Consider the following 16,881-nt stretch of genomic DNA (forward strand, 5'->3'; position numbering starts at 1 on the left):
ATCAGGTTCTGCATAATGAACGGCTGACCCAAATCAACCATTCACACCTTTGCCAGAAGATAAAATTACCCCCAGTATTTAAGAGTCTAATTGTCCTGCCTGAAACACTCTTCCTGGGAATCCACTCCAGTGGTGAAACTTCCAGGTATCTGTTTTAAATTCGCTGTTCACAACCATGAACTTGCACCACCTTGTCTTTATTTATTTAGAGATACAGCAATGAAACAGGCCCTTCGGCCCACCAAGTCTGTGCCGACCATCAACCACCCATTTATACTAATCCTACATTAATCCCATATTCCTACCACATCCCCACCTTCCCTCAATTCCCCTACCACCTACCTATACTAGGGGCAATTTACAATGGTCAATTTACCGATCAACTTGCAAGTCTTTGGCTGTGGGAGGAAACTGGAGCACCCGGCGGAAACCCACGTAGTCACAGGGAGAACTTGCAAACTCCACAAAGGCAGTACCCAGAATTGAACCCGGGTCGCTGGAGCTGTGAGACTGCAGTGCTAACCACTGCGCCACTCTTTCCCTTTTTGTTTCTTCCATGCATCAAAAAGGCCGCCTTTGCTAGGTCTGCTTTGAAGCTGAAGAATTCTGACTTACCGAGACATTGCATCCCTTCTGACACTAGGGATCAGCCTCATTGCACCCCTCCTCATTGCTTCTTGGGCTTTTTTAGGAATCAGGATTCTACAGACTACTCCAGTTTTCAACCTAACCAGGTACTGACCAAAGGTTATCGACTTGAAATGCTAACTTTGTTTCTCTATCCATGGATGCTGCCTGACTTGCTGAGTATTTGCAGCATTTTCTGTTTTATTTCAGATTTCCAACATCCACAGTATTTTGCTTTTGTACAGCTTCAACAATGACTTCTATGAACACCAGCTATTACTATTTCCACTTAGGGAGTTCATACTTTTTTTTTCTCCTTTCAATGTCATGGAAGTGATTCTGCTTAAAATATTTTTTTAAAGGAATTTATAGTTAAACTGAATAAATGTTGGACCAGTTTTTTTTTAAAGAGAGCCATCAAGAGGACACAGAAGGAGCCGGATTGGCAACAATGTTACTGTTTGTCACATGACTCAAGTTAAAGATAGAACAGAAACTCTGCTAACAGGGGCAGAGAAATGACAAGCGCCCCTTTGATTGGACAAACTCAACAGCAGCAGAGAACACCTGGGATGGGCAGAAAACTCAAGCTTTGTGTGTCAATGTGTGTTTTACTTTCTGGAGTGAGATAAAGTCAAGTCTGCTCCTGAAGTCAGGGAAGGACAGAAGACCACAACACAGCTCGCTTTCCAGAAATTCCCTAAAAGACCCTTAGAAGTCCACTGTGTCAATTCATCTCGTTTCCTGTCTTTGAAGAAAGCCTGCTAAAATTAATTCTCAATGCTGCCTGAAAAGAACTGTTCTAAAAGATGTCAGTGACCTGTATAGGTGTACTCAGAAGTTAGACTGTATGCTAGTTTTGGAACAACATATCTCATCTGCTGTTTACATCAAAAAATGAGCAAGTAATCTGCCCAAGTTATTTTTGTCTGTAACAGAGCTCTGAATTAAAATAAAATCCCTTTTTTCAGTTAACTGATGTATATATCAGTGAATGTGAAGGGATTAAGGTAAAAACGGAAGTTTAAAATCTGTGTGTTTATATTTTACGTCATTACTAATTAAGACTTGTTTTATAATAAACTGATAAGTTTGTTGTGCAACAAAGAAACCTGGTTAGTGTGTTCTATTCTGGGACAGAGTATATGATTGACTTGAGCTTGAGGAAAAATTGACAAAAAAAACTTGAGCTAGAATTGCAAAGAGAAAAAGAGAGAGAAGAAAGGGAAGTTGAGATTAGAAATCTGGAACTAAGTTAAAAGAGTACAGTGAAAGTTCTGGTGGGGAAAGATCGGTCTTCAGCTCCAGGCCCAGTGGAGAGCTGTTTAAATTTGTGCAAGCCCTCTCAAGTTTGAGGAAAGGGATGTAGAGGCATTTTCATTTCTTTTGAAAAGATAGCCAAACAGATGAAGTGGCCAAATGAAAGCTGGACACTGCTTATGCAAAGCAGGTTGATGGGCAGAGCTCATGAGGTTTATGCCATGCTTTCTGGGGAGGCTTCTGCAGATTAAAAAATTTTTTAAAAAAAATTCATTCATGGGATGTGGGCATCACTGGCTATGCCAGCATTTATTACCCATCCCTAATTGCCCTTGAGAAGGTGGTGGTGAGCTGCCTTCTTGAACCACTGCAGTCCATGTGAGGTAGGTACACCCACAGTGCTGTTAGGGAGGGAGTTCCTGGATTTTGACCCAGTGACAGTGAAGGAACGGCAATATAGTTCTAAGTCAGGATGGCATACGACTTGGAGGGGAACTTACAGGTGGTGATGTTACCATGCATCTGCTGCTCTTGTCCTTTGAGGTGGTAGAGGTCGCGGGTTTGGAAGGTGCTGTCGAAGGAGGCTTGCCGCGTTTGAGATGGCAAAAAAGGCTATTCTCGCTGCGTATGAGTTAGTCTCTCAAGCTTACTGACAGAAGTTTCAGAACCTCCGGAGATTGGCTGGACAGACATATAGAATATGAAAGGGTAAAGCAGAGGTTCCTGGGGCTATATGTGTGCAAATCGTTGAAAGTCAGGGCAGGTTGAGAAAGCAGTTAATAAGGCACATGGGATCCTGGGTTTTATAAATGGGGTATAGAACACAAAAGTAAGGAGGTTATGATGAACCTTTATAAAACAATGGTTCGGTCTCAACTGGAATTTTATGTCCAATTCTGGGCACCAAACCTTAGGAAGGATGTGAAGGCCTTAGAGTTGGTGCAAAAAAGATTTACAAGAATGATTTCAGAGATGAGGGGCTTCAGTTATGAGGATAGAATAGAGAAGCTGAGCTTCTTCTCCTTAGAGAAGAGAAGGTTAAGAGGAGATTTGATAGAGGTGTTCAAAATTACGAAGGGTCTGGACAGAGTAGCTAGGAAGAAACAGTTTCCCTTGGCAGAAGGGTCGAGAACCAGAGGATACCAATTTAAGGTGAATGGCAAAAGAACCAAAGGCGACCTGAGGAAATCTTTTTTGGGCAACGAGTGGTTAGGATCTGGAATACTCTGCCTGAGAGTGTGGTGGAGACAGATTTAAATATGGCTTTCAAAGGGTACTGCATAATTATCTGAAGAGAAAAAAGTGCAGGGCTACGTGGAAAAGGCAGGAAAGTGGGACTAGCCGAGTTGACCTTGTAGAGAGCTGGCACCGGCTCGATGAGTTGAATGGCTTCCTTCTGTACAGTAACCATTCTACGATTCTATATTATAGAGTATTAAGCATAGTAGGTTATGGTATGGTTGAACATAGATTAATGAGTATTAACCATAGTAAATGTAAATGGGGATTTGACTGTGGATTAAGCATAGTATGTAGTTATGTGGTATATTAAGGTATATGGACTATGGGCTGAATTTTACCGGCCCCTTGATGCTGTGGGTCGCGGCGAGGGGGCCGGTAAAATGCTGCGGGGAGAGGCCTGCCTTGACCTACGACGGCAAGAACTGCCCGTCGCATATTATCAGCAGCGGTGGGACCTTGGTGCGGCCCCCACCCCCAAGTGGCAGGCCCTTTATCTCCATATTAAAATTAGGCCTAATGAAATGCAAATTCACCTACCTGCAGGCGGCGGCCATCCCACTCCGATATTGCGGCTGCCGTTTGAGCTCCGCGCACCTTCGGAACGCCCTATGGAGTTCTGGGTGAGAAACTGGTGGGGAGCGGGGAGTAATAAAATTGTCAGGGTGGGACAGGTGGAGGAGTGGGGAGGACACTTTTTTATTGGATGTGGAGATGGTTGGAAGGGGTTAGACGCCAAATGTACAAAGGTATGGGGGAAAGTTCGGGAAGGGAATAAATTATTTTTTGAGAATAAATGCCACTTAAATGACCATTGGGGGAGTTGGGGAAGAGCATCAACATCTTTATTCATTGCTAATAAAACTTCCTGATGATAGCGCCGTTAAAAATTAAAAGTACATTGTAAGGGCTGAAAGCCCTTTTAAAATGCCGCTGGCGCCGGGGACACGGCGGCTGCCCCCTTACGTCATCGGGGGCGGCCATGCCGCCCCCTCTATTTAAATGAGCCCCCGCGCATAATATCACGGGGGTTCAGGGACGGCGCATCCGTGCGGATGCACGCCGTTTTTAAGAATGTGCTGCTGCAAACTGCAGCGCACTCATAAAATTCAGCCCTTTATCATTAATACAGGCACTGCAAACGTGCATGGGTGGGCAGTGCTCCCTCTGCAGTTGCAGCATCACCAAATGTAGCCTTTTTTTAATGTCTTCCTTCCACTAACTTTTGATTCCATCTCCGTGAAACCTTCTGAGATTGGCCAGGCTACATTTTTCTCCTCTTAAAAATGGAATAATATTTGGCATTAAACGGCATTTCAAAAATGAGTGGGCCATGTTGATTTTAAGTTACAGAAGGAGGAAGCTTGGGTGCTAGGAATAGCAGAGTGTAGGGCGTCAGAACAGGAGGGCTCAGGATTGGGTAGCCAGGACCTAGATCTGGAAACATCGGTGCACAAGGCTGGATACTCCTGTTATACTTAAAGAAAGTGGTATTTAAGGTATTAAAGTGGAACACATTTCTCTATGTAACACCAGATTATTGTATTGCATTACACAGAATAAAAAAATAAATCTGTCCAATCATCCCATCTCAGCGTTGAAGCTCCACTCGAGCCCCCTCTCATCATTCCTCATCTAATCCATGATCATAATGAATGGCGGAGCAGGCCTGAAGGGCCGAATGGCCTACTCCTGCTCCTATTTTCTATGTTACTATCAGCACAACCCACTATCCCTTTTTCCCTCATATGCTTGGCTAGCTTCCCCTTAAATGTATCTATTCGCCTCAACTACTCTCTGTGGTACAGAGTTCCACATTCTCACCACTCTGTGGGTAAAGATGTTTCTTCTGAAACCCCAATTTGATTTTTTGATGACTATCTTATATTGATAGCCTCTAGTTTTGTTCTTCCCCACAAGTGTAAACACTGTCAGTATCTACTGTATCAAAACCTTTAGTAATTTTAAAGACCTCTATTAGGTTACCCCTCAGCCTTCGCTTTTCAGTGAAAAAAGACTCAGACTTGCCTGATAACAGAACTGAGATTATCCTATCATCTTATAAATCATTTTTGCACCCACTCCAGTGCCTCAATAACCTTTTTGTAATATGGAGACCAGAACTGTACACAGTACGCCAAGTGTCGTCTATGCAAGGTTCAATACAGGTTTAGCATAACTTCTCTACTTTTCAATTCTATCCCTCTAGAAATAAACTCTACTGCTTGATTTGCTTTTGTTATGGCCTCATTGACTTCCATTGCAACTTTTAGTGATTTGTGTATTTGTACTCGCAAATCCTTTTGTTCCTCTAATCCATTTAGATACTTATTTTCCAACATTATTTATTTAGAGATACAGCACTGAAACAGGCCCTTCAGCCCACCGAGTCTGTGCTGACCAATAACCACCCATTTATACTAATCCTACATTTATCCCATATTCCCTACCACATCCCCACCATTCTCCTACCACCTACCTACACTAGGGGCAATTTACAATGGCCAATTTACCTATCAACCAGCAAGTCTTTGGCTGTGGGAGGAAACCGGAGCACCCGGCGGAAACCCACGCGGTCACAGGGAGAACTTGCAAACTCCGCACAGCCAGTACCCAGAACTGAACCCGGGTCGCTGGAGCTGTGAGGCTGCGGTGCTAACCACTGCGCCGCCCTTCTTCACTAAAATTTCACTGCAGCACTGAAAGAATAAATAACTGGTTGGGCTGCTGTTAGAATATGGTATCCAGTTTTGTATCCTACTTTAAAAGGATGTCACGGTCATGGAGTGTATATAGGAGAGATTCACTAGATAAGAGGTTTTAGTTATGGGGAGAGACTGGAGAAACTGGGGATATTATCAGAATAGGTAAGGTTAACAGAGATCTGTTCAAAGTTATTGAGGGTATGCTAGTGTAGTAGCTATGTTTCTGTGCGAGTAATTCAGAGGCCTGAAATAATAATCCAGAAAACACGAGTTTAATGGCCACCAAGGAAGTTTGAAAATTTCAATTCTATTTAAAAAGAAAATCTGTAAATAAAAAGCAGGTATCAGTAAAAAATGACCATGAAGTTACTGGATTCTTGTAAAAACACAACAGGCTTGCTAATGTCCATTAGGGAAGTAAACATGCCATCTTTACTATGTCTGGCCTATATGGGACTCCAGTCCCTCAGGAACGTGGTATTACTCATCTGTATCAAACCACCTTTTTTTTCAAGAAAGCAGCCCAGAACTAGAAATGGGCAATAAATGCAACTTTGCCAGTGATTTCCACATATTGAGAATGAATTTTTTTGAATAACCGAAATAGGGAAAACCACTTCCACTTTGGTGAGTTGGTAATTTAAGAGTTTAAATTCCTCACCAATAAAAATAAACAGAAGAGTTATTTTTTTTTAAAAACACAAAAGGGTTGTTCAAACTTAGAATGCCCTAGTGGAAATATTGGTGGTGGAAGCATTAAAAAGGAAAATGAATAAATATTTGAGGAAGAAAAAAAATACAGAAGGGGAAAAAGCAGGGAATATGACTAAGAGCCAGAAGAGGCATGCTAGGCCAAATGACCCCTTTCTCTAATGTGAAATTCTTTGATCTATACAATGAACCATCATTTTTTAAAATTGAGTTAATGACAGAAGAATCAAGATTCTAAAAAAAAAAGTACATTTATAACACATGTGCACTTAAGTTGGCTCCCTTACCTTCTCCGCATGGGGCAGTCTTTCATAAAATGACCAATTTTCCCACAAATTCTACAACATCTGTCATTTGGAGCTACCTCCCCTTCAGTCAGAATTTCTGGATCAAAGAAATACTCCTTCAATTAAAAAAAAATCAATAAGTTAAACACAAGAACAATCATTGCATCTGCACAACTGATAGTATTTTTAGTAACACGGCTTCTTTTTGAAACCAAGATGAAACTTCTGATAACTTTACACAATGAACTGAAAATTTCAAACACTCATTCTCTCTGTCTGCCATTACTGATGCATTAGACAGGCTCTTTTTTGCTAAAAATATTTCCCATCAAGAACTTTTTACAAAGCTCGAGCCTGTGGAAAACTTGAATATGACTCCCACATTTGAGAAGACTCTGAACTATTCTCTTGCAATCCTGAAGAGGATATAATAAAACCATTTTGTCTGTTGATGATTCTTTGTTAACCCATGCATTTTATTCTGTCCATATTTAATAAAGGTGACTCTGATCAAAGACATGCGTGTAGGAGAGTTGAGCTTCTTCATCCTACTACTTTCCTGTTTTGGATCAATTAAACCAAGTGTATCATTAAAATCAAATGTTTTTACTATAGAAGGTTAGTGGCCTATCTGTATCAGAGCTGAGCAAGTGTTACGTCAGGGATGCCTTTCCAATTTTGGCATTTGGAGAAACCTCTCAAGATTCCGTTTTGTAATAAAGATTCTTCTCTTTTAAAAGGGAGCCCTAACAGCTTTAGAAGTCTTAAAGGAGATAGGAGATTGCTTTGTCTGGCATTTTTATAATTTTAGTAAATTGAAAGAATCTTGAAGATTGGTATGTGGTTGAGCGCACTATTTAAAGGCAAAAGAACCAAAGGTGATGAGAAAACTTTGACTTTTTAAAAAATGCGTGTAGTTAGGATTTGGAATGCACAGCTTGAGGGGGTGGTGGAGGCATATTCAACTGTGGCTTTCAAAAGAAAATTGGAAAAGCATCGGAAGATAAAGAAATTTGCATGGTTACAGTGAAAGGGTGGGGATGTGGGACGAGCTGAATTCCTCTTGCAAAGAGCTGGCATGGACTCGATAGGTTGAATGGCCTCCTTCTGTGCTATAACCATTCTATAATTTTAAGGTGTCAACAGCCATACTTGGAAATTACAGATCAGCAAGATTAACAGCAGTTTTACACAAAGTCTTTAAAATGATGTGAGAGATTTAGTAAGTGATTAAATGGAAAAATATAACCTATTAAAGTATCGTCAGCATGGTCTCAGTAAAGAAAGATCATGCTTTGCTAGCCTGTGGAGTTTCTCCTGAGAATTTTTGGCATTGTGGACAGATTTGGACAAAGTTCCACATTAGCAATTAATAGCCAAGATAAAAAGTCATGGAATTGGAGGATAGTACTGATTACAAATTTGGGTTAAAAACAGGGACCAGCTATAAAGAATTTATGAGCTGAGTACACTCTATGGGTTGGTTTTACTATTTTTAATATCAATTGCCCAAATTTTGCTGTGGTAATGATGGCAAAACCGTCAGCGTTAGTCATCATTACGCCACTGAAATTGACAAATTTGGGAGTTTGGACAGGCGCAGAAGATCGCGCATACCCACAAGGTGCTGCCAGTGCGTGTACTGAAAGAGGTAGTTTAAATCTGGTGCCAGGTCAAGGGGAAGTCTTGGCAGTAATAACAGTAGGCAGAGGAAAATTTAAGGCAGTTTTGAGAATTTGATCTTCACACAAAATATTAGCAATGCCTGGAATGGAATTTTGGGTAGAACAGTGGAGGTGAAAGCCCCGGAATAGTTTAAGTATCAGCTAGATGCCCTGACATTGATGGTGGTGGGGGGGGGGGGGGGGAAACAGGAGAGGAGAAAAAAAGTCTTTTTTTTTCAGATTACAATAGGTCAAATCACTCTCTTCTGGCAATTTAGACAGAGTCACTGGATAAAACAGATTTAACTTACGAACATAGGAGTAGACCACTTGGCCCCTCAACAACGCACCAATTATCTCGCTAGCCACTTCTTTTAGTTCCCTAGGATGAAGTCCATCAGGACCCGGGGACTTGTCAACCCACAGCTCCAACAATTTGCTCAGTACCACTTCATTGTAATTTTGAGTTCCTCCCTCCTTTCCATTTCCTGATTTACAGCTATTTTTAGGACTTTACTTGTATCCTCTATAGGGAAGACTGATGCAAAGTACCTGTTCAATTCATCCACCATCTCCTCATTTTCCCTTAATAATTCCCCAGACTCACTTTCTATAGGACCACTCACTTTGTTAACTTTTCTTTTTAAAATATCTATAGAAACTCTTACTATCTGTTTTTATATTCCTAGCTAGCTTTCTCTCGTACTCTAATTTTTCCCTCATCAATCTTTTAGTCATTCTTTGCTGTTTTTTATATTCTGTCCAATCTTCTGACCTGCCTCCCATCTTTGCGCAATTATATGCTTTTTCTTTAAGTTTGATACAATCTTTAATTTTTTTTAGTCAACCACGGATAGTGGGTCGTCCCCTTGGAATTTTTCTCTCTCATTAGATGCATCTATTCTGTGTATTCTGAAATATCTCAAATATCTGCCACTGCATCTCTATTGACCTATCCCTTAAGCTAATTTGCCAGTTCACTTAAGCTAGCTCTGCGTTCATGCCCTCATATTTGCCCTTATTTAAGTTTAAAATACTAGTTTTGGATCCATTCTTCTGTCCTTCAAACTGAATGTAAAATTCAATCATATTATGGTCACTGCTACCTAGGGACGCCTTTGCTATGAGGTCATCAATTAATCCTATCTCGTTGCACAATACCAGCTCTAGTATAGCCTGCTCTCTGATTGGCTCCAGAATGTGCTGTTCTAAGAAACTATCCCAAAAATATTCTATGAACTCCTCATCTAGGCTACCTTTGACCCTCTGATGTTTCCAGTCTATATGCAGATTTAAATCCCCCATGATTATCACTGTACCTTTCTGACAAGTTCCCATTATTTCTTCCTTTATACTCTGTCCTAGCATTTGGTTACTGTTAGGGGGCCTGTACACCACTCCCAAGAGTGACTTCTTTCCTTTATCATTTCTCATCTCTACCCAAACTGCTTCTACATCTGGTTTCCTGAACTTGGGTCATCCCTCTCCAATGTGCTAATACCATGATTAATTAATTGAGCCACCCCTCCACCTTTTTCCGGTTGCCTATATTCAAAAGGAAAACAGGCACAGGAACAACAAACTCATTAAGCTTCCTTCAATCCTGTGTAAAATAAATTGATCAAGAACATATTTAAGTATTATCTGTACAATGCTGACCCATCCAATAAATGCTGGCCTGGCCAACGATGCCCACATCCCATGAATAAATAAAAAAAAAAATCCACAAAAAACAAGGCAAATATAGCCTCGCCAACTACCACCATATCAGCCTCTTCCCAAACATCAGGAAAATGATGGATGTAGTCGCAATTGTTCACCAGTAACTTGCTGAATGATAATCAGTTTGGGTTCCAGCAGAACCAGTCAGCTCCAGGCCTCATTAAAAGTCTTGATCTAGATATGGACAAAAAAGCTTAAATGCCAGACAACAAGCAAGAGCAGCTATCTTCAACATCAATGCAACATTCGATTGAGTATGGCCCAATGGAATCTTATCAAAACAGTGATCAATGGAGTCAAAAGAAAAGGTTTCCACTGCAGTCATATCTGACACACAGGAAATTGGTTGTGGTTATCAGAATCTAATCACCACAGCCCGAGGACATCACTGCTGGAGTTCTTCAGAACAGCATTGTTAGCCCAACAAAAGAACAAAAAGAAGAACAGTACAGCACAGGAACAGGCCATTCGGCCCTCCAAGCCTGCGCCGATCTTAATGCCTGCTGAAACTAACACCTTCTGCACTTCCAGGGCCCATATCGCTCTATTCCCTTCCTATTCATTTATTTGTCAAGATGTCTCTTAAACGTCGCTATCGTATCTGCTTCCACCACCTCCCCTGGCAGCAAGTTCCAGGCACTCACCACCCTCTGTCAAAAACTTGCCTCGCACATCCCCTCTAAACTTTGCCCCTCGCACCTTAAACCTATGTCCCCCAGTAACTGACTCTTCCACCCTGGGAAAAAGCTTCTGACTATCCACTCTGTCCATGCCGCTCATAACTTTGTAAACCTCTATCATGTCGCCCCTCCACCTCCATCGTTCCAGTGAAAACAATCGGAGTTTTTCCAACCTCTCCTCATAGCTAATGCCCTCCAGACCAGGCAACATCCTGGTAAACCTCCTCTGTACCCTCTCCAAAGCCTCCACTTCCTTCTGGTAGTGTGGCGACCAGAATTGCACGCAATATTCTAAGTGTGGCCTAACTAAGGTTCTGTACAGCTGCAACATGACTTGCCAATTTTTATACTCTATGCCCCGACCGATGAAGGCAAGCATGCTGTATGCCTTCTTGACTACCTTATCCACCTGCGTTGCCACTTTCAGTGACCTGTGGACCTGTACGCCCAGATCTCTCTGCCTGTCAATACTCCTAAGGGTTCTGCCATTTACTGTATACCTCCCACCTGCATTAGACCTTCCAAAATGCATTACCTCACATTTGTCCGGATTAAACTCCATCTGCCATTTCTCCGCCCAAGTCTCCAACCGATCTATATCCTGCTGTATCCTCTGACAATCCTCATCATTATCCGCAACTCCACCAACCTTTGTGTCGTCCGCAAACTTACTAATCAGACCTGCTACATTTTCCTCCAAATCATTTATATATACTACAAACAGCAAAGGTCCCAGCACTGATCCCTGCGCAACACCACTAGTCACATCCCTCCATTCAGAAAAACACCTATCCACTGTTACCCTCTGTCTTCTGTGACTGAGCCAGTTCTGTATCCATCTTGCCAGCACACCTCTGATCCCGTGTGACTTCACCTTTTGCATCAGTCTGCCATGCGGGACCTTGTCAAAGGCTTTATTAAAGTCCATATAGACAACATCCACCGCCCTTCCCTCTTCAATCATATTAGTCACTTCCTCAAAAACCTCAATCAAATTAGTAAGACACGACCTCCCCTTCACAAAACCATGCTGTCTCTTGCTAATAGGTTTGTTTGTTTCCAAATGGGAGTAAATCCTGTCCCGAAGAATCCTCTCTAATAATTTCCCTACCACTGATGTAAGGCTCACCGGCCTATAATTTCCTGGATTATCCTTACCACCCTTCTTAAACAAAGGAACAACATTGGCTATTCTCCAGTCCTCTGGGACCTCACCTGCAGCCAATGAGGATGCAAAGATTTCTGTCAAGGCCCCAGCAATTTCTTCCCTTGCCTCCCTCAGTATTCTAGAGTAGATCCCATCAGGCCCTGGGGACTTATCTAACTTAATGCTTTGCAAGACACCCAACACCTCCTCATTTTTGATAATGAGATGACTGAGACTATCTGCACTCCCTTCCCTAGGCTCATCATCCACCAAGTCCTTCTCCTTGGTGAGTACTGATGCAAAGTACTCATTTAGCACCTCGCCCATTTCCTCTGGCTCCATGCATAGATTCCCATCTCTGTCCTTGAGTGGGCCAACCCTTTCCCTGGTTACCCTCTTGCTCTTTATATATGTATAAAAAGCCTTGGGATTTTCCTTAATCCTGTTTGCCAATGACTTTTCATGACCCCTTTTAGCCCTCCTAACTCCTTGCTTAAGTTCCCTCCTACTGTCTTTATATTCCTCAAGTGCTTCGTCTGTTCCTAGCCTTCCAGCCCTTACAAATGGTTCCTTTTTCTTTTTGACTAGGCTCACAATATCCCGTGTTATCCAAGCTTCCCGAAACTTGCCAAACTTGTCTTTCTTCCTCACAGGAACATGCTGGTCCTGGATTCTAATCAGCTGACGTTTGAAAGACTCCCACATGTCAGATGTTGATTTACCCTCAAACAGCCGCCCCCAATCTAAATTCTTCAGTTCCTACCTAATATTGTTATAATTAGCCTTCCCCCAATTTAGCACCTTCACCCGAGGACTACTCTTATCCTTATCCACAAGTACCTTAAAACATATGGAATTATGGTCACTGCTCCCGAAATGCTCCCCCACTGAAACTTCATCCACCTGGCCGGGCTCATTCCCCAATCATTCCCAAATGCAGCTGCTTCATCAATAGCCCTCCCTCCCATCATGGGGTCAGGACTGGGACTGTTTGCTGATGATTTCCAAGTATCTACTTCCATTCACAACTCTTCTAATAATGAAGCAGCCTATACCAGCCTACAACAGAACCTGGCTAACATTTGGCTTGGGATGACAAGTGACAGATAACATTCGCACCACATAAGGTAATGTTCATCTTGAACAAGAGATAGCTCAGTTATCTCCCACTGACCTTCAACAGCACCATCATCGCTGAGTTCCCCATCATTAACATTTTGAAGGTGATCTAGGATTGTGATGATTGGACTCTGACAACCACAACCAGTGGCCAACTTTGTGTTAGCTATAATTCCAGCCACTGGAGGGTTGTTCCTTTGATTCCACTGTTCTGACTTGGCCATACATTGCTTTTTCTTCATTGTCACTGGGGGAATAACCTAGAATTCCATAGCTAACATTATGGGAGCACCATCATCATGAAGACTGCAATTATTTAAAGAGAAGATCCACCTTTATCTTCTCAGGGAAATCAGGAATTAAATGCAGCCTTGCCAATAGTACTTATGCCCCGAGAACAAATTTCAAAACCCCCTAAACATTTGAGTGTTCAAGCATTGTGAAAGATTACTTTATGAACGCTGCTACACCACATTCTTTTATGTCTCCTATCTCTCCTTGAAATGTTATAACCACAAATATTAAATTCTCACACAGGTCCAAACCAAGTCTCTGTCATAGCTACTGAGCATTCTCCTCCGTTGTTACTAATGCATGTGATCCTATTTTGAACGCTTTGTGCATTTGATTATATCATTCAATCTTGATTCCAATTTTTGATGATCTTGCTTTTTAAAGCTCTTCCTCCCTCTGAACTACTTTTGATTACGTTCCTATACCACGTTAACTACCTCATCTTTCTTTTCCCCTACTCCTGCAAATTAGGTTAACCATCTCACAAAGTATTGCTGGTAAAGAGATTGGTCCCAGCCCTGTTCAGATGAAGTCCATCTATCCTAGACAGACCACACATACCTCAAAAAAGTTATTTTATTTAGTGATATAGCACTGAAACAGGCCCTTCGGCCCACTGAGTCTGTGCCGACCATCAACCATCCATTTATAGTAATCCTACACTAATCCCATATTCCTACCACATCCCCATCACCTTCCCTATATTCCCCTACCACCTACCTATACTAGGAGCAATTTATAATGGCCAATTTACCTATCAACCTGCAAGTCTTTGGCTGTGGGAGGAAACCGGAGCACCCGGCGAAAACCCACACGGTCACAGGGAGAACTTGCAAACTCCGCACAGGCAGTACCCAGAATTGAACCCGGGCCGCTGGAGCTGTGAGGCTGCGGTGCTAACCACTGCGCCACTGTGCTTTTAATGTCCCAGCAATCTGAACTTCTCCTCTGATGCTATGGCCCAGCTTTTGCAGTAGTAATGACAGTGAATCTGTCATCGTACGCCATCATTACTCCCCTGAAATGGGCACAAACCTCTACAGTCCACAAAAGCATAAACGCGGAAGTTCAGAAGTTGCTGTCAGTGATTCTATGCTTTTCCATCAGATGCGCTGTTGAAGTCCTTACTGACTGCAATCAACTGACGAAAACTTCCATTTTCATGCTAGTAGTCCCACTGTAAAAACCCTCGAAAAAAAGTCACACCTTGTTGAATTAGGTCTAACTGCGTTTTTAATGGCATACAAACTTCATAATTTTACTGCTGAAAACCTCTCTGGTCCTGAAAAACAAATTTTATATTTGTGGAATGTCAAATTTCTCAATGATAAAAGATTCTATATTTTTAATTTTTTTTTAAAGTTTATGATATTGTAACTTCTATCTTCCTCCCTTGTGTATCTCACAATTTTTATTTGGCTCTCTGTAAAATGATTAAAAAGTGAAGGATACTAAGTGCTTTTAGCTTCCTGGTTTGCTGTCCGTGAAACTACTTCAATGTGACTCGCTGCTTACCCTACTTGATGACATCATTCTTGCTGGACACCTGGAGACCCCCCCACCCCGACTTGTAGCTAGATTCATATTAATGTTGGGAAAAATGAAATCTACATCACAGAGATTGCTAGAGGTTTGTGGGCAACTTTCTTCGAGGTCTGTGGTGAGCTCCATTGCTTCGCCGCTGACTGCAAAATCTGGCCTGATGACTCCAGTCACACCTTTACCTTTGTTATCTTATTGTTCCTGTACTGACTAGCATGTAGCATTGGGAATAATCAAGAGATTATTACACTTGAGGCCCTACTCTTTAATGAGTCTCATTTTACAGGATCTAAATTCTATTTCTTTCCATGTTCCTACACGAACCACATCCTCTGGCTGTTCTCTTTCCCTCTCCAAGTTTTGACACCTGCGCCACCATTTGGAACTCTGAGCTGAGACTAGAAAAGTGCCAGTTTGTTCTGATAATTATGGCACCCCCATTATTATTGAGTTTCTTTAGTTCATTCCCTACCTCTTTGGCACTGTGGTTTGCTTATGGTTGCCTTCCTCAAAGTTGTCATGATCACAGGTATTTAGTACCATATGCCTATCTGTCAATTAAACACACTCGGGAGGATCCCTGCATTGCCTCTTGTCTCCTCTTTCTAGCTGATGGATAGTCATTCACTTCCCTTCCTCATTAACTGACCGTGTACGTGATGACCATCTCCAGGAACTTTACAGCCTCTGGTAAGCAATGGAATAATGGCAGATGTTTTTCAAGCTCAGAAACCTTAAACTTCAGTGAAAACAGCAAGGGACAGTCCTGGCAGATACTGCACCAGTTGTTCCCCCATATAAGACTAAACTGTTTTCTCTTAAAAATTTATTAGATTTAAACACAACAACTTAGTGATTCAACCCCTCTTATCATTTTAGGCCAACTGTACCTCAAGGCTGAACTCCCTCTAAGGCTGAACTCTTGCTGACGCTAAACTCCACACACTCTTGGCCTTTTGCACTTCACTGGTCTCTCGCTGCTCAATGGTGAAAGCAGTGGTGGCATACCAGATGACACTAATTAAAAATTAGGATGTGAGAAATAAATAGGGAGGCAGAATGTTTTCTTTGAATGTCTAAAAGATTTCTGCAGTAGGTTATCAAAGAAGGCCACTGAATCAGATAGTATAATAGACAAAAAGTTATGTTTATGGAGAAATAAGGGTTATGATGACCAATTTTATAAGCCAGATTGATCATTAAAAAGTGATAGGTATATTGTGCTCTTAATGGCCTACAAATTCTTACATTTCCTACGATACTAGCTGTAAATGCTTTGTTAAAATTATATTAGAGGATTTTTTTTTTTAAAGTATCGCCTGGTGTTAGGAAATTAGGGTACAAACAGCCTTTTAAAGGAAACATGTTACTCTTATAATTAAGGAATGATTTTCTCCCATTATCCAAAATAAAAGGATAACCAATTATTCCATTTGCATATATAGAAAGATTAGTCTTTTTCATGCCTATGTCAAATAAAGATGTCACGAGTGGAGTAAATTACTTTAATGCAACAAGCAGAATTGATGTTGAGAAGTATATATGTGAATTGCAGACAAAAATACAAAACATACCATAATAGTGGGATATTCCATTGGGATGAATTTAATTGGAGTTCCAAAAACTTTTCTCCCATTGATGAAAGCTTTCATGATAAAATTTGTCACTAGAAAAATAAAGAGAAACCATCTATATATCAGAACCACATAGCTAATACTGAGAGCTATTTAACAGGAGACAAAATGTAACTTACTCTTTCGGGACAATCCAGCTCCAAGGTTATGGTTGAGGTCAAATGGATCTATTACAAACAAAATCTTTTGATTACATTGAGAAAACTACTTTTTGTTTATACTTAAAACAATCACGATTTGAAAATTCAAT

General features: G+C 41.4%; 1 protein-coding gene across 2 annotated transcripts in view; it reads right to left on the bottom strand.

Moving 5' to 3' along the window:
* LOC137369218 (terminal uridylyltransferase 7-like) overlaps positions 1-16,881 on the bottom strand; it is a 131,267-nt gene that overhangs the window by 13,988 nt on the left and 100,398 nt on the right. For both annotated transcript variants that reach the window (XM_068030063.1, XM_068030062.1), the window contains exons 23-25: positions 16,751-16,798; positions 16,572-16,663; positions 6,830-6,945 (exon numbers count right to left, since the gene is read on the bottom strand). In XM_068030063.1, coding sequence (XP_067886164.1) covers positions 6,830-6,945; positions 16,572-16,663; positions 16,751-16,798 — 256 coding nt within the window. The remainder of the gene's footprint in view (positions 1-6,829; positions 6,946-16,571; positions 16,664-16,750; positions 16,799-16,881) is intronic.

Source organism: Heterodontus francisci, chromosome 4 (assembly GCF_036365525.1).
Source record: "Heterodontus francisci isolate sHetFra1 chromosome 4, sHetFra1.hap1, whole genome shotgun sequence".
NCBI lineage: Eukaryota > Metazoa > Chordata > Chondrichthyes > Heterodontiformes > Heterodontidae > Heterodontus > Heterodontus francisci.